The sequence below is a fragment of the Oncorhynchus mykiss genome, chromosome 15, assembly GCF_013265735.2.
Source record: "Oncorhynchus mykiss isolate Arlee chromosome 15, USDA_OmykA_1.1, whole genome shotgun sequence".
Taxonomy (NCBI): Eukaryota; Metazoa; Chordata; class Actinopteri; order Salmoniformes; family Salmonidae; genus Oncorhynchus; species Oncorhynchus mykiss.
In genome coordinates, this window is record NC_048579.1 from 42,034,042 (window position 1) to 42,056,262 (window position 22,221).

The 22,221-nt window shown below is 40.9% G+C and overlaps 2 protein-coding genes across 3 annotated transcripts; one reads left to right on the forward strand and one right to left on the reverse strand.

Annotated features, from left to right (window-relative positions):
- The first annotated feature begins 5,912 nt into the window (after positions 1-5,912).
- Positions 5,913-20,569, forward strand: LOC110490085 (testis-expressed protein 26). 2 transcript variants are annotated; one of them, XM_021563237.2, is made up of 8 exons: positions 14,558-14,675; positions 14,782-14,965; positions 15,211-15,301; positions 15,424-15,586; positions 16,136-16,292; positions 17,173-17,349; positions 19,864-20,025; positions 20,254-20,569. In XM_021563237.2, the coding sequence occupies exons 1-8, from the start codon at positions 14,655-14,657 to the stop codon at positions 20,385-20,387; spliced, it is 1,089 nt and encodes a 362-aa protein (XP_021418912.2). In that variant the 5' UTR covers positions 14,558-14,654; the 3' UTR covers positions 20,388-20,569. The 2 variants fall into 2 exon arrangements, with proteins under 2 accessions (XP_036800278.1, XP_021418912.2); XM_036944383.1 differs by lacking the exons at positions 14,558-14,675; positions 14,782-14,965 and adding an exon at positions 5,913-6,051.
- LOC110490084 (high mobility group-T protein-like) lies at positions 7,058-9,928 on the reverse strand. Its single transcript, XM_021563236.2, has 5 exons — positions 9,692-9,928; positions 8,627-8,789; positions 8,309-8,454; positions 8,027-8,201; positions 7,058-7,615 (listed from the first exon to the last, which is right to left on the reverse strand). The coding sequence occupies exons 2-5, from the start codon at positions 8,771-8,773 to the stop codon at positions 7,502-7,504; spliced, it is 582 nt and encodes a 193-aa protein (XP_021418911.1). The 5' UTR covers positions 8,774-8,789; positions 9,692-9,928; the 3' UTR covers positions 7,058-7,501.
- Positions 20,570-22,221: the final 1,652 nt, after the last annotated feature.

The following is a 22,221-nucleotide window of genomic DNA, read 5'->3' on the forward strand; positions in this document are numbered from 1 at the left end:
CCATGATCAAGAACCAATTTGACAGAGCTTGAAGAATTTTGAAAATAATAATGGCCAAATGTTGCACAATCCAGGTGTGGAAAGCTCTTAGAGAATTACCCTGAAAGACTCACAGCTGTAATCTCTGACAAAGGTGCTTCTTGAAAGTACTAACTCAGGGGTGTGAATACTTATGTAAATGAGATACTTCTGTATTTCATTTGGAATGAATTTGCAAAAATGGATTAAAAACATATTTTCGCTTTGTCATTATGGGGTATTGTGTGTACATAGATGAGAGAAAAACAAATATTTAATCCATTTTGAATTCAGGCTGTAACACAACTAAATATGGAATAAGTCAAAGAGTATGAGTACTTTCTGAATGCCCATTTATGTACACTACATTTAAAAAATCAGCCAAACAACACATGCAGATGACTTCTTCCTAGCTGCTCTGTATTCACAAGAGTGGACATTTCTTTCACTTGGTGTTTGTTTTGTCTGCCATTAAATCATGCATTTCAAATGCTCTTTACAAGAGGTATGCTTCCCCAGTCCTTTAGTGTTGCCATTGTCATGGTTTCAACTTGAGTAGCCAGTTTTAGGGAAAGCTCTGCCCGAATTAGCATTTAAGCCACTCTCAAGTCTAGCATTCAAGCCACTCTCTGTGATTGAACCAGGCGCTACAAAAAGCCTGCTTTCTCCCACTGAACAGGTGCTTGATGTGATGGAACCCTGCTGGTCTCTTTTAGATCTTGTTGGTCAGCAGGCGGCGTGGGGGCTGGTATTACTGCTAGGCTCCTCAACCTTGGTGGTAGGGCTAGTAGAATGCTCCTTGAGCTCAGCATCACTCTCAGCATGGTGATCCTCAGTTTTTTTTTCCTTAGTGGACTTCGGATATCCATGCTCATCAAAGCTTAGCCATTAACTCGCTATAATTATTCAGTGCTACCAAAACTTAATGAAGCTAGGTGCTAGCTAGCCTAGTAGCTGTAGCCTGCTAGCTGTCTACAAAAAGTGACCAACTTTTTTCCCTTTTTGTGAGAAAAAAATTGCCAATTTGACCCTGCCCTGGGATCCAATGAGCTTCCGAAACCAGGTAATGAAGCGATACCTTATGACATTGCATGGCTAGGTTCCCAAATCAGAATGCATTTCTGGATTTTAACTACTAAATATTGCATTATTACACCCTCCCTCCCACTCCTCAGTGGACACCCGGCATATAGCCTTGGTCCTGGTCTGCACTACAGCACCCCTGAGACACCCACAGGCCACTACCACAGCATCCCTGGAGAAATTAGGGGTAAATGCCTTGCTCAAGGTCACAGCGACAGATAAAATGAAATAAATAAAAAATGTTTTATGGGGAAACAAAACTGTGAGTGGGGGCTGCTGGGCATAAAATCTATCTAGGGGGGCCATTCCCGGCATTACCACAGCAAAGCACCGGCCCAGTCATTTGGCTTAATTTAGGCCTGAATCACTCATGATAGTAGCTTATCCATAGCAATTCAGTGAGTCAGCGCTGTGGTCCAGTGGCACACACCCACTGCCCGTGAGCGTAACCCAGTCGTCACTTTCATTAGATGAAAGAGATGCATTTAATTTACTAATGCTTGTTTCATGTTTTAAACTTGGATGTAATGTTTTTTCACCCATGATTTGTCACTTCTTCATGAATAAATAAATGCATTGCTACTTTTTCATAAAATAAATATATTATTCCTACTTGAAATTATTGTCATCTATTAGGTTGCTTTTTCAATGAGGGAAAGAGGCTATTGAATGCAAAGAACAGGGAAGCAAAAAACCCCAGAATCACTGTGTCTTGTCTAGTTGTTTTTCTTCCTCACCTGGACCCATGCCATATCCTTTGTGATCCTGAAAAACAATGGTCTATTTAAATATCTTCCTCTACTATTATGCCAGCCAAGGGGGATCCTGCCTTCCAGTGTCAGATGGAGAATTCATTCAGCTGAATGGCATTTACTCAGACAGATGGTGAATGGGAAGAATAGGTGAGAAAAAAATACCCACCAAGCTTCCAAGGGGGCCAGAGGGAGAAAACATTTGCACTGAGCTGATATTAAGAGTCTGTTTATCCCATCCTGACATCGTTGAAACCTCTTTAGATATCCACATAATGAGTAAACTAATGCAACACTTCAAGCAGATATCATACAAGCTGATACAAAGCACATTTGAAGAGTTTCATTCCAAAATACTAAATATACATTTTCATAAATATTGGTAAATTATCTTTTTTTTGTTTAAAGAACTTATTAAAGAGATTTTCCCCATCTAATCATGACATGGCGTTGTTTAATGACAGACATGTATTTGTTTGAAACCAATCACTAGATGGTTTCATTTCAGAAAGACAGATTTTGATGCAAAATGAGATATATCCGCCTCACTCTCAGATAAAATAGTAGGACTGCAAGGTTTTACACAGTCAAATGTGACAAATAATTACATTTTTTTTTTATAAAGAACTTGTCACGCCCTGGTCTTAGTATTTTGTGTTTTCTTTATTATTTTGTTCAGGCCAGGGTGTGACATGGGTTATTTATGTGGTGTGTTTTGTCTTGGGCTTTTTTTTTGGTTATGGGATTGTGGTGTTGTCTAGGTAAGTCTATGGTTGCCTAGAGTGGTTCTCAATCAGAGGCAGGTGTTTATCGTTGTCTCTGATTGGGAACCATATTTAGGCAGCCATATTCTTTGAGTGTTTTGTGGGTGATTGTTCCTGTTTGCACTAGATAGGGCTGTTTTAGGTTTTTCACCTTACGGTTTTGTTTTGTATTGTTTGTTATTATCTTTATTAAAGATGTATTGAAATAACCACGCTGCATTTTGGTCTGATCCCTGCTACACCTCCTCTTCAGAGGAAGAGAACCTTAACAGAACTGTACAAATGATACATTTTGGCATCAATATTTGAAATATATATATATACAGTATAAAAAAACATTTATCAATACAATAATGTGAGATCTGGACTCTGGTCAAAAGTAGTGCACTATATCGGGATTAGGGTGCCCTTTGGGCATGGATCTTCAAGACAATTTAAGTCAAAACTAACTGGACCACTCAGGAACATTCAATGACGTCTTGGTACGCAACTCTAGTGTAGATTTGGCCTTGTGTTTTAGGTAATTGTCTTGCTGAAAGGTGAATTTCAGAATTACTTTAGTGCCTTATTTCAAACAGGATGCATGTCTTGGAATATTTTTTTCTTCAGTACAGGCTTCCTTCTTTTTACTGTGTCATTTAGGTTAGTATTGTGGAGTAACTACAATGTTGTTGATCCATCCTCAGAGACACTGTTATTTTTTTCTTCATTTCAGCTCATAGTGGAGCAATGGGCCTCAACAGTGCATCTCCAGCAAATGCTGTGGTTTCCAGGTGGTTCCTGCCATGTTCATCTCCTTCTCATTTGTCCTTCTCTATAATCTTCTTTGGGCGACAAACCTATCTTTCCATGGCACCACCTGCTGGATTTACATCGTACTAATATACACTTGGATTCTACTGCCATTACTGTGCAACTCGATCACAATAATATAACCTGCTAGATGGTTAACACTCTATACTTATTAGAGCATAAAAAATAAAAAAATAAAAATAATTTCCGATGATAACCTTGATTTGAAACGGTCATTATGAAATCTACACTACCTATTCACACTCCTTGACTTTTTTCACATTTTGTTGTCTAACAGGCAGAATTTTTAAACTGATTTAATTTTGATTTTGTGTCACTGGCCTATACACAATACTCCACAATGTTAAGGTGAAATGTTTTTCGAAATGTTTACAAATGAATAACAAATTAAAATTGGAAATGTCTTGAGTCAGTAAGTATTCAACCCCTTTGTTATGGCAAGCCTAAATAAGTTCAGGAGTAGAAATGTTCTTCTCAAGCCACAAAATAAGTTGTACGGACTCACTCTGGGTGCAATAATAGCGTTTAACATAATTTTTGAATGACTACCTCATCCCTGTATCCCAAAACATACAATCCCTAAGGTCCCCCAGTCAAGCAGTGAATTTCAAAAACCGATTCAACCACAAAGACCAGGGAGGTTTTCCATTGCCTTGCAAAAGCTTCTTTATGTACAGGCTTCTTTCTTTTCACGCTGTCATTTAGAGTATCTACACTGTTGTTGATCCGTCCTCAGTTTTCCCCTATCACAGCCATTCAACTCTGCAACTGTTTTATTGGTGAATGGGTCAACAACAACAAAAAGCAGACATTGAATATACATTTGAGCATGGTGAAGTTATTGATTACACATTGTATGGTGTATCAATACACCCAGTCACTACAAAGATACAGGCGGCCTTCCTAACTCAGTTGCCGGAGAGGAAGGAAATTCAACATGAGGCCAATGGTGACTTTAAAACAGTTACAGAGTTTAATGGCTGTGATAGGAGACAGCTGAGGATGGATCAACAACATTGTAGGTACTCTTCAATACTAACCTAAATGACAGTGAAAAGAAGGAAGCCTGTACAGAATTTTTTTAAATCCAAAACATGCATCCTGTTTGCAGGAAGACACTAAAGTAATACTGCAAAAAAATTGTATTTTGTCCTGAATACAATTCGTTATGTTTGGGGCAAATCCAAAACAACATATCACTGAGTTCCACTCTTCATATTTTCGTGGCATGTTGGCAGCTGCATCATGTTATGGATATCAGCAAACTGCTGAGGGACCAAAAAGGGGTCACTTTTGTTGTTGCTCTGAAACATGTAATAAATTCCTGCTAGGGGGAAATGCAGGTTAACTAATTAAACAACAGAATATGATCTACATGATCAGTCTGGGTGTGTGAAATAAAAAGTGATTAATGTGAACCTAACTCACAGCTAAAACATGTAAAGGAAGTTATGTTATTTGTTGCCTAGACTTTACTGCAAATGACAAAAAGACAAAGACTTCAATACACTAATATGGCAGTTAGCCATGACAGCTTTTATAATAGAACGCTTGTGACCACACACATCTAAATATTGCACTTGGGAAAAAACATCTTGAAGTAGAAATATAATTAAAGTAGAAATAGAAATAGAAACAAACAGTCATTCTATTTTTGCTCTATTATAGTGGCCACGATAGACATTGATCAAGTGCACAAGGCTACATGTGCGCAAAAGTAATGTTCACTGAGCAAAAAACGTAATAATCTCACACACACACACACACACACACACACATACACGTGTGTCTGTAAAGTTCAACACAACAAAAACAATATCTTTGGGCTACACTGCACATTATTGCATTGTACACTTTCTACCTGTGGACATATGTTCTACAATGTCAGCAAAAGTAAGAAAAAGGGAAAGTGTTTGGGGTTCCTTTCACCTCTAGTGGCATCCAGCTTAAACCAGGACCAGCTACTTGATTCCTGAATCCACTTGTTTAACAAGCGACACCTCATTGTCACCTAATTCTCTCATTCTGAAAATTAAACACATTCTGTAAAGGGAAAACATTAGTTAACAGACAGTTCATTAGCTAGTTAACATTTCACACAGATTTCACACAGATTTCCAGGGTCCATACAGTAAGCAACTAACTTACTGGACGGCAAGGAGTCGTATACCAGTTAATACTATAGCGAATTGGTTAGGTTACTAATGTTAGCTCATCTGATGGTGTAACGTTAGCTAGCTAATGTTAGCTGTCTGACTTTATTAGCAAGCAAATTTTCACACCAATAAGCTCTAATATTTGATTAGATAACTTGGCTAATGTTGTTCAACATTTCTCTGGCTAGCTAACGGAGAATTAGACCCAGCTAGCAAGATACTTAACAATGCTAATACACTTTCCACCACACTTTCTCCATCACCTCAAACTTTCCAAATGCCAGTAGTTTTTCGGTTACAGCTCATGAAGTACACTTCATCCCCGTCTCTGTGGTCAGGCATCTCACCTAACGTTACTGTTCAGGGGACGCGCTCCGGAAGCCCTGAATGCAGCATGCAGTTCGGGGCCGGGCTCAATGTGGGCGGAGAACCCTTCCTGTCTCCTTCAAGGTCACCTAAGTTGAGGTAAATGTCAAAGATATCAACATCAAACCTGGTCCATGGATAAAAATATAAACCATGGAAATAACTGAGGCTGTCATTATGCATAATCTACTTTGTCAAATTCATGTTATACCACTGCAGTGGTATATTTTTATATGACAAACTACTGCACCGATGTTAACATAGCGTTAATTAGCACCCATTTGCACGTGAGCTAGCTAATTGCTCACAATGAGGGAATCTTATTTGGACAAATTTGCCTACTTGATCAGTAAGCCTACATGTACAGTTACGTAATCGATTTGATCCTTGATTTTTCTGTGTTTCTTCAATGTATGCCTTGTTGTGTTTGGCTGGCTCTAAATATGCATCGTTGATGCCATTCCCTTAGTTACACATAGCGAGTCTACAGAGCCTACACATAGTATATACAATAATGAAATCACCTGGTGCCAACATACATGGCAAGTCAAGAAAAGTCATTGTAACTTTTCCCCACTGCAAACTGAATAAGTTAGGACACAGAGGTTGCTCTGAAAACACTTCAAGTCTTTAAACACAAAGAGAAGCATAGCGCCAGCCGTATCTTAAGCCATCCTCAGCGCAGGAGAAAACCTCCCTGCTTTCGTTTGAAAAAGGGTGCTGTGGCCGCTGAAAATCTTCACGGTTGAAACGCCCGGTTGGAAAATGTAACCCATATGGCCATATGTAATCACTGCCAATGGTGATTCTAACAATAGGGACTCAGAGGTGTGAATACTTATGTAAATAAGAGATTTCTGTATTTCACTTTCAATAAATGTGTTAAAAAAATCTAACCGTATTTACACTCATTATGGGGTATTGTGTGTAGATAGGTAAAACACGTTTTTTATCCACTCTGAATTTAGGCTTTAGCACAAAATGTGGAATAAGTCAATGGGTAAGAATACTTTGAAGGCACTGTATGTACTTTGCCAAGATTGATCAAAGTCAACCAAATGCCTTATTTAGTTTGTTAAATCTTCAAATAAAAAACCAAATACAATTTATTAAAAAAGACCTTTATTTAAGACATTCCTGAATGTCAGCTGCATTTGTTATCAGAGTGGTATTCAAAGAACAATACAAAGACCGTGTGACAAACATATGAAAAAATATCCTTTAAAACAAATACAGAAAAAACATAATTCACTCGCTACCAACCCAGAAATCTGATTTGAGAGTTGCACACCTAAAGGAAAGTTATTACTTCCATTGTGATTTATAATCTGCCAAAGCAGTTACAGGCATGGGCAGGAAAAAAGGGCTACTACAAGAACAAAAACAAGACATGTAGTGTTACCTTTAACCGGTTAGGGAGCATTAAAACATTAAATATACACACAGCTTAATGTGTTCTCGTTGTGTCTGGGTCTGTTCGGAGATGTAAAGTGTGTACAATAGGGTTACATAGCGTTAAACAAGAATGTAGCCTCCAACAGCAGGGAGGCTACTCGTCATCATCCTCATCGTCATCCTCCTCATCATCTTCATCGTCGTCGTCATCAGCAGCTGCGGAGGAGGCAGTATCCACTCTACCATTGGTGCGGTATGATGCAATATCCTGTGGGACACATCACAATTACTTATAGAGCCAGACGGATATGTTTGGACCCAAAACCAATATATCTGCTGACATACTGTTTTACAGAGGGAAAATGAAAAAGTGATTTTCCCACACTGAATTCTCAAATTGCCATCCAAAATAGCAGTTGTCCAAGAAATATGCTTCAGATGTTGATTTCTTACATTTGGACAATGGCATCATGAGAATGTCGTTCAGATCAGCATGAAATTCCCCTTTTTCATCCTATTTATTGAATATTGGTGGAATTATCTGCACCCATCTTATTCAAAATCAGAAGTTCGTAGGTCAACTTCTAAGATGATTGAATAGAGGATAATCACAGAAAAGCCAGAATTCCAGTCATTGTGAAAACCCCATCTCTGGAAGTTGTATCAAAGCCCTGCTCACCTTGTCGTATTTCTCCTTCAGCGTGGCTGCCTTCTTCTCGTACGGCTTCTTCTCCTCAGCTGCAGAGCTGTTCCACATCACTCCCAGCTTCTTAGCAGTGTCTCCAATGGACAGGCCTGGGTGCTCGCTCTTTATCTTGGCCCGGAAGTCAGCACAGAAGATGAAGAACGCAGACCTGAGAAACAAAACAAACACATGTCAATTCAAAGGGAAGTTTAATTCCCCTCTCGGATTGCTATCCAGTCTATCTGTCATGCAAACCTTGTGAATTATGGTACATACGGCGGTCTCTTGGGGGCATTGGGATCCTTAAACCTCTTCTTTTTCTGGCCATTGGGTGGGATGTAGTTCTTCATTTCTCTCTCGTAGCGGACCTTGTCTTGCTTTGCCATGTCCTCAAACGTTCCTTTTTCTTTAGGAGACATGGGCTGGATGTAGAGGTATAAATTCAGATTACACATCCACATGGCCACAGCAAGACTGTCCACAAGGTCACTCAAGTGTAACAAAACATACCAAGGTGGAAATAAATTCAAAACCATTCTGAATATGGACCAGAAACATGTCACTTCACAATCATTCACTGGTGTGTAATGCTACCTTCCATCGCTCTGAGCATTTCTTGGAGAACTCGGCGAAGTTGACGCTGGCTTCGGGCTGTTTCTTCTTGTGCTCCGCCCTGCAGGTCTGCACGAAGTAAGCATATGAGGACATCTTGCCTCTCGGCTTCCTAGGATCTTTCCCCATGGTGACTTGTGTAGGTCTAGTAGGAGAGGATATAGATAGAGTTTCAACATAACAAGGATAAATTCACCCTGAGCTTTGGCCATATTAAATGAGTGTCCCTCCCTAGCTGCCCATAACAAAGAATGGGGCCTGGGGGTGTGCACATTTGTCTTCTCCTTTTTGAAAATAAACTATTGTAATCGCTAATAATTATCACTTGCTGCATGACGGCAAAACCATTTTTGCAAATAATTAAAGGTGCAATTGTGCATATGGATGGTGCAGCGTAGCTAGCAAGCTACAATGGCAGTTCGCTAGCATCGAATCCAACCCCCTCTGAACACCAAAACAAAGCATAGCTATCATGGATCCATCCCATTGTTGTGTCGTAGGTAATAGCTAGCTACCTAGCCTTGCAGTGAGCCGTTATAGCTAGCTAAATAACGTGTTAGTGTTGCAAAAGACAACATGGAGACCTAATCTGACTCGTATCAAATGGGACAAAACAAAAACAACTAACGTTAGCTACGATACAGCAAATAAAATCGAGATGCTCTGTTAACGTTGTTAATGTCAGCGCAACGGGCCAAGCTTGCCACAGCTAGCGTCTATCTAGAGCAAAAATAACTAACGCTAGATAGACGTAGTACAATATAACTCGTTAGATATGTCTGGCTTCCATGAGTTTTTAAAACCAACTAACGTTAACGTTATTAAAGTCACGAAGATGTTTTAGGTGGTGCCTAAAAATGTGCTGGCTAGCAGTTGTTTACTGTCTTTTGTTAGCCCACATTTCACTTACATAGCTAGTTAGCAAGCAAATGCTTTATGAATGCTCAGCAAAATACACTAAATATTTGAACAAAAATAAATGTCCATGTTGCTATTTCTCATAATTCGCAACATACTCTAGCTAATATTTTGGGTGTAAATACATACCCTCAGTTAGCTAACCAGCTAACGTTATGCTTCATCAAACAACAATGGGACGATGATTAATATTCGCTAGTAGCGCAAACAATGACGTCACTCTCGTATGGTAATGAAGAATTCTTCAAAATAAAAGCACGCATTTCTAAACATACAAATGTAAATCTTCTTCAGTGGGGTTTTAGTCAAGTGGCCAGGGTTCCGGTCTAGAAGCACGGTTTCGACTGCTCCTACAGTTTTGCTTCCATACTGCAGATGCCCACCCAGAAATACAATTTCCATACAAGGCCACATAGAGATGTCAGATTAGAAAATTCCTAATAAGACACTTTAATTGTCGCTGAGGCTGATTTTTCCCCCCATCACTCACAGCCAAAGATATTACGTTTATAGTTTATATTCATCCAATGTCTGACATGTTTTTGGATGACGTGATGACGCCGTTGTTGCTCGCCTGCTACCTGTGCGCACTGAGTACTAGTGTGCCTGTGGTGTTGGTCTGTGTAAACTGGATGCAACACAGATATAGATGAATCGGCATATGCAAATATCAGTAGATTACCTTGAAAACAACGGATATCCGGACATCTTGGACGCAGTCTCCAGTTCTTATTTACCTCAGTGGTTTTAGTAGCCTCGTATGAAGCATCCTGATTTAGAGAAACAGAATGTAAGCTTGTGAGATCAGGATGGTTTGTACGAGGCTAGGGTTTTAGTGCAGACGACATCTAACACGTTATATTGTCTCCCACTACTGTATTCAAGGTAGAAAAGAAAAACATATTTGAAGGGAAAAAACTAACTTAATCGACAAAACAAAACGAAGCAAAACAGACTCCCACTTCTTCCATCCATCGTTGAAAGTTCCATGTCTCCTAACTCAGGCTCTGGGGCCTGAGAGGGTAGTAAAAGGCTCGTGATAGCCTTTCATGTAAACTCCTTCGCCGACAAGTCCTCCAATCTCAGGAACCTCTCTGACGCATCCACAATGATGTCCATCTTTCTAGACTTTTCTCCACTTTGGCAGTGCCGCTGATCACCATAGCCATAAATAGTGCAAAGTTCACCTTCTTAACCTGTAGAATATCTGTAGCCTGCAGGTAATGCCTATCCACCACCATGGGGCCTTCATGACCGCTCGCTCCCTCAACCCTTTTGACAGCCACTGCAAATGATATATTCTGGATGGACCTGACTTTAGCCACATTCCTTCACCCTCGTTGGGCATTCCTAAAATGAATCAACATGGTTCCCACCACAATTGCAACATTTCACATGATCAAAACTCAAACCACACTCAATATGATCTTCTCCACAACTTTCATCTTTCAATCACAGACACTTTCCACGTGTTAAAAGGCACAACAGCAATCACAATCTTGGTACAAATGCTCTTACACAGTAATTCGCATACCTCAACTTCTCCTCGATTTGGAGGGACTTCACTTCAAAAAACAAAAGAACAGATACTCTTCATGTTCTCTCCATTAACTACTCATTTCAACCGACGTGCATCAATCACTCTAGGGATATTTTACATTTCTTCCAATTGCACTTCCCACGAAACGCCAGATATTACCCCCTTGAGGGGTGCCCTGATCCGAAGAGCTACGCACAACATGACAACATTCTCGACTCGAGTACAACGTAACCCAAGCTATTTCTGCTTATCAGAAGTACACGAAATCAAAACAATCCCACTTCTCGTAATCCTTACTGCATTTACTTAAACCATCACTCTTTCCACCAGCTTGGATATTTCAAATGGATTTGCCCCTCCTCAACAAACAGCACTCCTACAAGATAAGAAGCAGCAGGAGCATTCCCAGAACTATCCATTTTGTTTTCCAGCAATACTTTGGTAATTTTTCTATTCTTTTGGACCATTGTCCAATTTTCCTTGCTTTTACCGCCATTAGTTTTGTGTTCACCACCTGCTCCAGCTTCCACCATCTTTAACCAAAGAGCAACACACTAGTTCCGTCCTCTTCAAGAGTCAGCCACTGACATCAACCTACCCTCTTGCAAAGTGGAGAACTCATTCAAGAGATATTAAATGTTAATTGATGTTCATTTTTATTGTGCTTATAAGCAAATGCAAGAAGGAATTTGTGGAAACCAATTACAAAAAGAATGTAAGACCACTATCAAAAAATACAATGTTCAGATTGGTATGTTCTCAACATTGGGATTTAGAGAAAAAACTATTATACGTGGTGAGGTAAAAGTGGGTTTGGGAACACTCAGTAGGGTCTGTAGAATCTCTATATAGTGTTATTTCTTTGGCGACTGAGGTTTAAATACCTAGCAGTACTTCGTACTCCACCCACTCCATTGGTCCCAATGCAATACACTATCGACCTATCTATTACATATTGGCTTATAGAGAAAAAAAGCTATTCTATGTGCCGAAAATAAAAGCCGGTTTGGCATTACTCAGTAGAGCCTGAAGAATCTATATATGGTGTTATTTCTTGGGGGACTGCAATACAATATAGGCCTATACATTACAGAGAAAAAAATACTCTATGTGCCAAAGTGTGGTGGGGATTACTCAATAGGGTCTGTATAATCTATACAAAACAGTACGGACATCTTCCTAATATTGAGTTGCACCCCCCACTTTTGCCCTCAGAACAGGTTAAATTCATCAGGGCCTGGACTCTGCAAGGTGCTGAAAGCGTTCCACAGGGATGCTGGCCCATGTTGACTCCATTGCTTCCCACAGTTGTCAAGTTGGCTGGATGTCCTTTGGGTGGTGGACCATTCTTGATACACACGGGAAACGGTTGAGTGTAAAAACCCAGCAGCGTTGCAGTTCTTGACAAACGGGCACCTTCTACCATTCCCGTTCGAAGGCACTTTTTTTGTCTTGCCCATTCACCCTCTGAATGGCACACATACACAATCCATGTCTCAATTGGCTCAAGACTTAATAATCCTTATTTAACCTGACTCCTCCACACTGAAGTGGATTTAACAGGTGACATCAATAAGGGATCATATCTTTCACCTGGATTCACCTGGTCAGTCTATGTCATGGAAAGGACATATGTCCTTAATGTTTTCTACACTCAGTGTATCTGGATGTAGTTTAGTGGGGGACTGAGGTACAAATACCTAGCATCACTTTACTCCAACCACTCCATTGGCCACAGTGCAATACACTGTTTTTGAAACACCAAATACCCTTTGGGCTTTAGATCAAAAGTAGAGCAAATAAATAACACCATATATAGATTATCCAGACCCTAGTCAGCAATCCCAAGCCCACTTTTACTTTGGCATATAGAATAGATTTATCTCCATAAACCAATATGTCATTTATAAACCTACAGCGTATTGCTTTGGGACCAATGGAATGGGTGGATTAGAAAGTGATGCTGGATATTTCAACCACAGCCATCCAAGAAATAACACTATATAGAGATTCTACAGACCCTACAGAGTAATCCCAACCCCACTTTTACCTCAGCACATATAATATTTATTTTCTCTATGAGCCAGTATGTAATTAATATACATCGAATGGAGTGGGTGGAGTAAGGAGTCACCAGCACTCTGTATTAAACTCGTTGGTCAACATAAGAGACCAATTTAAGTTTTGCAGACTTTAATTCTAATTACATATATTTTTATTGGATTTTCGATATTCTTAAAGTTTAGCTTGTCTTTGCAGGGGGACTCTTATTAAATATTTTTACATCCCTCGATCGTGCTGCCAGCATAATATATTGCTGCTAAAATAACGGTAATAGCCAGATTCGATGAGCGGTATTTTAGCTGTGCGACGTCTCCATGCATTGTGGCTCCTATTAGCTGCCGCCAACTCCGTAGAATGTCTGATTGGGCGCTTGCTTTCCACAGCTCTTACTGGAGACGTCGAATGATTGGTCGTCTTTCTAGAGTCTAGCGTAAACACTTCAAAGTTTGAGGGGATTCGATTATTTTGCCCAGGATGCCGCTTGGGAAGAAGTTTGCACCAGGTGAAAACTGATGGCATTCGTTTTGGAAACGGTCTGCCTCCCGGGCGTGCGCCAGGTGCTCATAACAAAAAGTAGGCTCAAAACTAGTAATGAGCACATGGAGTAATTTCAGCAATAAGGCCCGAGGGGGTGTGGTATGTAGCCAAAATACCACAGCTAAGGGCTGTTCTTATGTATGTGGAGTGCCTGGACACAGCCCTTAGCCGTGTTATGTTGGCCATATGCCACAAATCCCCAGGCTGCCTTATTGCTATTATAAACTGGTTACCAACGTAATTAGAGAAGTAAAAATACATGTTTCGTCACACCGGTGGTATACGGTCTCATTATACCATGGCTGTCAGTCAATCAGCATTCAGGGTCCACCAAGTTTAAAATGGTCAATTTGCCCGTTCACGTCACGGTCCATAATATGGTGCACCTCTTTGTTTCAGTGCCGCGGAAATGAATAAAACATTTGTTTGTGTCACATTTTGAAATCTTTTAAAATGCTATTTTAAAAACAAACTCCAAAAACTGCCCCACAAAAGGACTATTATATGGCCCAACAACATATCAGCATAATTTCTGGCCATTAATGGCGAGAATATAGATGCTGTGCTTGCCTTCACTTGTCTGGCCTTTTACAGAACATTTACTAGGACACTTGCAGACACAACGAGATAGCCTATTCGGCAGGCTTTAATAAAACATATATATATATATACTTTAATAAAACAGTGTAACCACCAGTAACCCGGTCTACCACCCTTGGTGCACCTAGCCAAATGTGATGCTGAATCTTTCATGCGGGTCCAAGCCCCCCAGGCAGCACAGCATCAATCATCAAATTGCCTTCGCGGATGTTGTGCAATTCACAGGAATTGTTGTGTGTCTCCCATAACAACCAAGGACTCCAGCACACACTCCAGCACACACAGTTGCACACCACGGAGCCCTGAAAACAAGTTTTCTAGATAGGCCAAATTGAACAATGCAAACTCAAGATGAAGAATCCTGCGAACCAGGTAGGCCTACAACTGAAGTGTCATAACTTCTGACGTCATAATTGTTATTACGTTACATTGCATTGGTGGCGTATTTTCAATGACTTTCTCTCGCTTGTGATTCAAGCACCACGGAACTGTCCCGGAGCATCATCAAGCGCACGATCGACAAGTTTGCCTAACACATCCATCCCAGGCAGAGTTAGAGAAGAGATGTGTGCATTTGTGTCCAGACATCGCGCCCAATAACCTAAATATTCCGATTTCTGGAAACGTTTCATCACGAGCGAAAACAGCTATGGCAGCCGTGGGTGAGGAGCCTCAGATTACTTGACATGAGACTTTTTGGGGCTGTTTCTCGGACTCTGATCGTAGTCTTGGGAAAATAAATATATTTGTAAGGAGATTCTCCATTGAATTTGCTTTAAAGTCCAGGACTAGGCTTATTCTTCATTGAGCATGTTTTTTGGACTAGGTTTATTAATGTCCGAGAAACCTCACCTTTATACTAATTTAAATGAGTTATTGTCTATTAACTTGATATTTGAAATTTCAGATGACAGGCATATGTGGGAGTGGGACCCATATGAAACATCGCAGAAAAGAGATTTTATTTATCGACCCAGTTCATCAACACCAGTTTTACCGTAGGCCTGAAAATATGATTGACTATTCATGAATTCATTTCTAATTCATTATGTTGTTTATATTATTCACATTTAGGCTATGTCTCCCTATAAATTTTCTCCTTTTGTGAAATCTTTTTCAGTCCTACAAAGACAAGAGCCCATAGAAACTCCTATGCACTAGCTTGTCCTGTGGGTGCCACTGTGTACAATGAGGACTTCTGTTGGAAGCCAGCCGCTAAACCTGACAGCATTCGCACAGGATCAGCCTCTGGGAACAGGAGGAACAACCCACATCCCAGTCAGGTACAGATCCACATTCACACTCAATCCTCTGGACATGAACTATTTAGAATGTGTAAACTTTCATACTTTTTACAGAAAGAAAAGCTTCTTAACAAACATTAATCTAACATTTAGCTAACTAACCTGTCTGTCCTCTGGTGCCCCTATCCAGGGTTGCATTTCAAATGGAACCCTATTTCCCACATAGTGCACTACTTCTGAACAGGGCCCATAGGGCTCTGGTCAAAAGTAGTGCACTGTACCCTCTTAGAAAAAAGGGTTTCAAAGGGGTTCTTCAGCTGTCCCGACAGGGGAAACGTTTTTGGTTTCAGGTAGAGACTTTCTTCAAAGGGGTTCTCCTACGGGGACAGCCGAAAAACCCTTTAAGGTTCAAGATAGGACCTTTTTTTCTAAGAGTGTAAGGTGCCATCTGGGACACATCCCAGTTATTATTATTATTATTATTATTATTATTGTACCTCTATGCTTTATTACTTATACATTTAAGCTCTTTGGGCAGCGATGTATTTATTGTATGAAAAGTGCTAAACATTCTTCATTTTTCCCTAGTCATTCATGGTGTGGCGACTGCCCAAGGGCCAGAAGCAGAGCTCTGTAGGTGGTTGGTCCCCCTGGAAAAGTCCTCCTTCTGAGGAAGAGATCCGAAACGCTCTGACTGCCCAGTACCGGTCCACCTACCGGACTGACTACCTGGGCATGCCTCAAGGTAGAGAGATCAGGGAGCATACAGTGCCTTCGGAAAGATTGATGAGGAAAAATAACAATTTAATACATTTTAGAATAAGGCTGTAACCTACAAAATGTGGAAAAAGTCAAGGGGTCTGAATACTTTCCGAAGGCACTGTATATGCCAAGCGTCTTAGAGTAGGATTGCTTATCTATGATAAGGTTCCCCCTCTCTCCATGTAATCTTATTCATTAAGCTCTAAAAGGCTAAACTTATCCTAGATCATCACTCCTGCCCTGAGAGGCTTGATGGATATAGGCTCTGAGCCGTGTCTGAAATGATACCCACACTAATTTTGTCCAAAGCCACACCCTGTTTCGAAGTTCTCAGTGTTTTCGAAGTACTCCCCAGCATGAGTATCTCTATGTAAGAGTATGATACTGTAGGCTTACAAAAGCTGTAAGGGGAAAAAAACAACTAAAGTCGGCTCAAACTGAAGACGGAACCCCCCCCCCCCCCAAAAAAAAAACAACAATTATTTATCAGGATTCAATCAAGCAGATAAGGATATTCCTGATAGCACTTTCAGAACAGTTTTTTTTTATTTGTACAGGACATAGTAAGTCAAGTTGCATGCACTAGATGACTTCTCAGTCAGGTGTGTGTCTGAACTGAACAGGTCTTGCCATGTAATGATTCAGTTTATAAATAACTCTGCTGTGGAACTAAAACACAATTCTGAAAGCATTATCTGGAAGCCATTACCTGCAATTGATTGAATCCTGGTAATTCTATGTTTTGGGGGGTTATGTCTTTAGTTTGAGCAGAAGACAGTAGTACAACTTCACTCTAGTTGTTTGTTACCCCTTACAGTATTCGCCTTGCAAGTTCTCTCTTCTGCACTTTTGTATTTTTACAGGACTTCAGTTGATCCCCCCGATTCTCACTCCGCTGAACCACAAGCGCCAAGTCCCTCACTGCACGCACACAGAGATGAGGCACAACTACCGCCAGCCCAGAGAACGGTCTGAACTGCGGGGCAACATGTCGCGCTACGGCTGCAACGCACTGCACGGCGTTGCCCCCAGGGGTATAGGTAAGTTATGAGCTGCCTGGAGGCATCCTATGAGTAGAGTGAAGTTGCCCCTAGCCAGTAATCTTGAGTCAGTGTTTTCCCCACTAATCGTTAAGGTTAGGATTGGGGGAGGGGAAGCCGATCCTAGATCTGTACCTAGGGGAAACCCTGGAGCAGTGGCGGCTGCTGATTGGCTGAATACCCGGGGTGCGAGGTGTTTAGAGTTGTCAACAAAGCAGCATGACGGAAATATGATGCCAAGTTTTTGAACTACCAGTAGTTTCTTTGAGAAGATATCTGAAGCGATCGGTGCATTTGAACAACAGCATCAATACACCTATTTCACTCTTGCATGTCAAAAACCGAATGACCCCTGCTGCACATGCTGCCACTGTTTTGATCAGGTTAGATTATACTATTTAAAATGAGCAGTCAACTCATGAATAAACTAGTGCACTAGGGAGAATGCAACAAGCATACAGATGCAATAAGTGAAAACACATTATCTAACTGGGGATAGCTAGCTAACATAATGTCACAAAGCATGATGCGCAAGCCAGTTAACGTTCATTCTGGAAAAACTTCAGATTTACGAGTTAGTCAGATATGAGTTTAGAAAGACTTGAAATTGGCATGGGAGCTAACTAGTTAGGAAGCTAACAGCTAGCTATGGCTAGCTATCTGCATATTTAAGGTAGATAACTGGTTCATTTGACCCAAAAAGTGTTTCTCAAAATTACTGTGCCTGGCTAATTAATTTGATCATGCTTTGTGAATCATCCGGGTTTATGCTGTTTTAGTCCACACAACATGTCGCCCGCCCTGTCACCTACAGCAGAACCTGATGAACAACATGGGGGGAACAATCAAATTGGCCATGTATTTTTGTCCTACCAGATCTGTGATGAGAAGGTTCTAGCTAGTGCATTCCTCTGTCCTTCGACTCTTGTTGGAGGTAGTTGTCCAGTTTATCAAGTCCCAGGCTGCCATGACTGTTACGATAATTTATTTACAAGTGAATTATTGCTTTTCGCTTTAGTGCCACCTCTACCTGATAGAGCAGATCTAGTCTGACGTGCGGAAGTAAGCCGTCTGGCACGAGATACTCATTGGGAGGGAGACTATAGCAGACCCAGAAGTTCCCCTTCATAACAAATAGCTGGCACAACAATCCAAGCAATGTTCTCATGGCCTATGTGCCCACGAAGGCGGGGCTGCTGCTGGCAGTATCTTTGGGGCAGTAACTGAACAGCTTGTTATTTCTTTTTTGAACAGGAACAGCTTATTATTTTTTTTAACAGGAAAATTTACACATTTACAGCACTTTTATGAACATTTAAAACATAATCTATGAACTATATAAAATATATATTTTAATAAAAATTTGTACTTTTTGTTGTTGTTGACCAATCACAAGTTGAGTGCCTCCCCTAACGCTCTTATGGGCGGGCCGCCACTGCTATAAGTCATTTGATTTCCTTTCATTTTGACTATTAGGGAAGACTATATAGGGCAGGGGTGGGCAACTGGCGTCCCCGGCCCCCCTTTTATGGGCAATTTCCCAAAAAATCTATAAGAATGAAAATACAGTTGGAACACAGTCGGGGTCTTAACTTACTTAGTTAGAATTGTAGAATACACAAGGTGTCATTTCAAAATGTGGTTGTGCATCAGCAGGTTTTCTCTACTTGCCATGGCAAAATTAGTAGAATTGTATGAAATTTGGTTATACAATTGCAAAATCTTCTCTTCCACCCCATAGCAAAATTAGTAGAATTGTATGAAATTTGGTTATACAATTGCAAAATCTTCTCCTCCACCCCATTGCAAAATTAGTAGAATTGTATGAAATTTGGTTATACAATTGCAAAATCTTCTCCTCCACCCCATTGCAAAATTAGTAGAATTGTATGAAATTTGGTTATACAATTGCAAAATCTTATCTTCCACTCCATGGCAAAATATGTAGAATTGCATCAAATGTGCTATAAAACTGCAAAATGTTCTATATGCCCCATGACAAAATGTGTAGAATTGCTGGAAAATAACTCTAAAACGCACAAGTTGTTACCCCCCCCCCAACAAAATGTAGCTTAGCGCCTCCAACAGGCTAGGGCTGGCTCTAACTACATGTGTGGGTATGGATGTGATTGTGTAGACCTGTGAGCCATGATGAGTTCATATTTCTTGTGGCCCCCACCCCCATCAAAGTTGCCCATCCCTGATATACTGAATAGGGTGCCATTTAATATTTTCCCACGCTGCACAATGTTGCTCAGAGCTAAACTCGGGTAAAATAAGGCAGCCTAGTGGTAGCCTAGTGGTTCGAGTATTGGGCCAGTAACCGAAAGGTTGCTAGACTGAATCCCCGAGCTGACAACGTAAATATTAGTCGTTCTGCCCCTGAACAATGCAGTTAACCCACTGTTCCTAGGCCATCATTGTAAATAAGAATTGCCTAGTTAAATAATTAAAGGACCTACCAGGCTCATCACTTAGAGATCTCAGTGTAACTCCCACCCCTTTCTGTTCCAGTTCCTACTGTTGTTCATGGTCACATCCACAACCAGGAAAATAGTTCCCAGTTGACCACCTACGACAGACACTTTGGAGGGATAACGACCGATGTCTCGGCCGTGCTCCGCTCTCTACAACCCCAAGAGCTCCAGCAGTTCTGCAGACATCTACCTAACAAAGGTGAGCTACGGACTGTTGTTATGAACCCTGACTCTATTCTCCTAGTTACAAATCACTTCCCTGTTTGGTCGCTTGAAGTTGCCCATAAACACTGATCCTGGGTCAGTTTGGCATTTTCTCCACTAATGGTTAAGGATTGGGGCAGGGGATCTGATCCTAGATCTGTACCTAAGGGAAAATTCACCCCAGAGCACTGTATATATGTTGACTGGTGTTTTGTGTTTACAGATAAAGAGGTTGTGCAGACATTTTTGCACCGAGTGCCCCCTACCAGCCAGGTGAAGAGAGGTACAAAGTCACCTGTCCTCCCTCCTGCGTTGTATAGGTCAGAGTGGATGTCTGGCTGGCCCGGGCCCCTGTGATACTTGACTTTCTGTAGCATCCCACCACAATCATGTGACAACCAGAGGCACTGTCCAGTCAACAAGTGCCTTTGTGGGACTGTGTGTTTGAGTGTTTATGCTCTGTTTGTGAGTTTTATTTGCAGTGTTGTAACTGCCTTGACATTTCTGAAAATAAAGCCAATGAATCTAATGCAACGATACTTCCGTTTACGTCTGCAATCTAACTATAACAGTACTGAATAACACCATTGTGATACTTTTTTTAGCATGTTGTACTGTAGATATCACAGATGTAAGTGCAGTTTTACTTGCTGAATCAAATTCTTTTTTGGTACAGTTACCATGATTCCAGAACCAAACCTCAGATTTATCAATAGTAGGCCTACTTCTTTAGAAGGCGTCAGAATGAGGTTTCAGAGACAGTCAGTAGTGTAATACCGTCATTATAACATGCTAGTACGTGCTAGAAAGTACATGCTAGTACATGCTAGAAAGTGCTAGAAAGTGTCTGCACCCACTACTGTAAGTCGTTACTAAATTACTCAAATGTCAAAAGTAAATGTAGTGACATAACAATAACACATGTTTACACCAATAGGGTGGTGCCCTTTAGATCTAATCCAAGGTTTTGTCTGCTCTGTGGAACTGACAATATTAGCAGAAATGCATCCAGTAGTTATCTTAGTATCTTAGTTGGGTGAGAGCCACCCACGTGAGTCCAGGTGAAAGGTTAGAGTGTCAGGTAATGTGACATCTGGAGAAGCAGAGGCTGTGGGCTGGACTGGCTCTGAAGGGCTAAACTCCTCCATCCACTCTCACAGAGAACTGAACACTGGACCAGGCTGACAGACAGACAGACATACAAAGACTACTGTGATGCCGCTGGGGGAAGAAAGTTTGCCCTTCTTCAGCTGCTGGGAAACTAGAGATTCAGAATGTGTCCAGGTTTTCTGCCTCTGCTCTGCCACCTGTCAGTTTGCTGTTGCTTTAAACAGCAGATCAGGTGCTGGTTTTCTAATTGATTATCTGCTGCTGTTTTCTGTGGGCTTTCATCTCAGCAAGGGGCTGACTGGGTTGAGCTGGGTTGACGGGGTGATTTGGGTTGAGTCTTCTGCATTGTTGCACTGACATGTTGCTCTCCACGGGAGTAGAACGCCTGTTTTTCAAAGCCTGTTGACTGTTGTCAAGGTGCTGTGGAGGCGCACTCAGTGGCACAGCTCTACATTTACCATGTAGCACTGGAAGCCTAATTAATTTGAGCTCCGATAAATACATTTCCCTAGATTTTATTAGATTCAAAGCTGTTATTCCTAGTCCCCCTCCTACCTTCTGTTTTGGTAAATATAATTTAATTGCCAGCGCATGCAGAGTTTGTCGTAAAAACTGTCTTGGCTGTGTCAAGCAAAGTTTAAAAACTCACAGTGAAGTTCTGCTATACACACAGACTCCCGCTGATGGACAGTAGTTATCTACCGCATATTATGTAAGGAACAACTTCATTTGCAACCCCCGTCTTCTCGGAGTCTGCTCTGTGGTTGGTTTGTCTGGAAGGGTTTTGAGACTGACTCAATTATCTGATGTGTCTGCAAATAGGTCTATCCTCCCTCTCACAGCATTGAAACTGAGCTCTAAGCTTTAAGTATCTAAGGCTGTGTTTATACAGGCGGACCAATTCTGATCTTTTTCCCACTAAAGGCTCTTTTGACCAATCACATCAGATCTTTTCACATCATATCTTTTTCAGAGCTGATCTGATTGGCCAAAAGACCAATTAGTGAATAAATATCAGAATTGTGCTGCCTGTGTAAAAAATAAAAAAACGTAAATGATTTGTCTTTTGACCAATCAGATC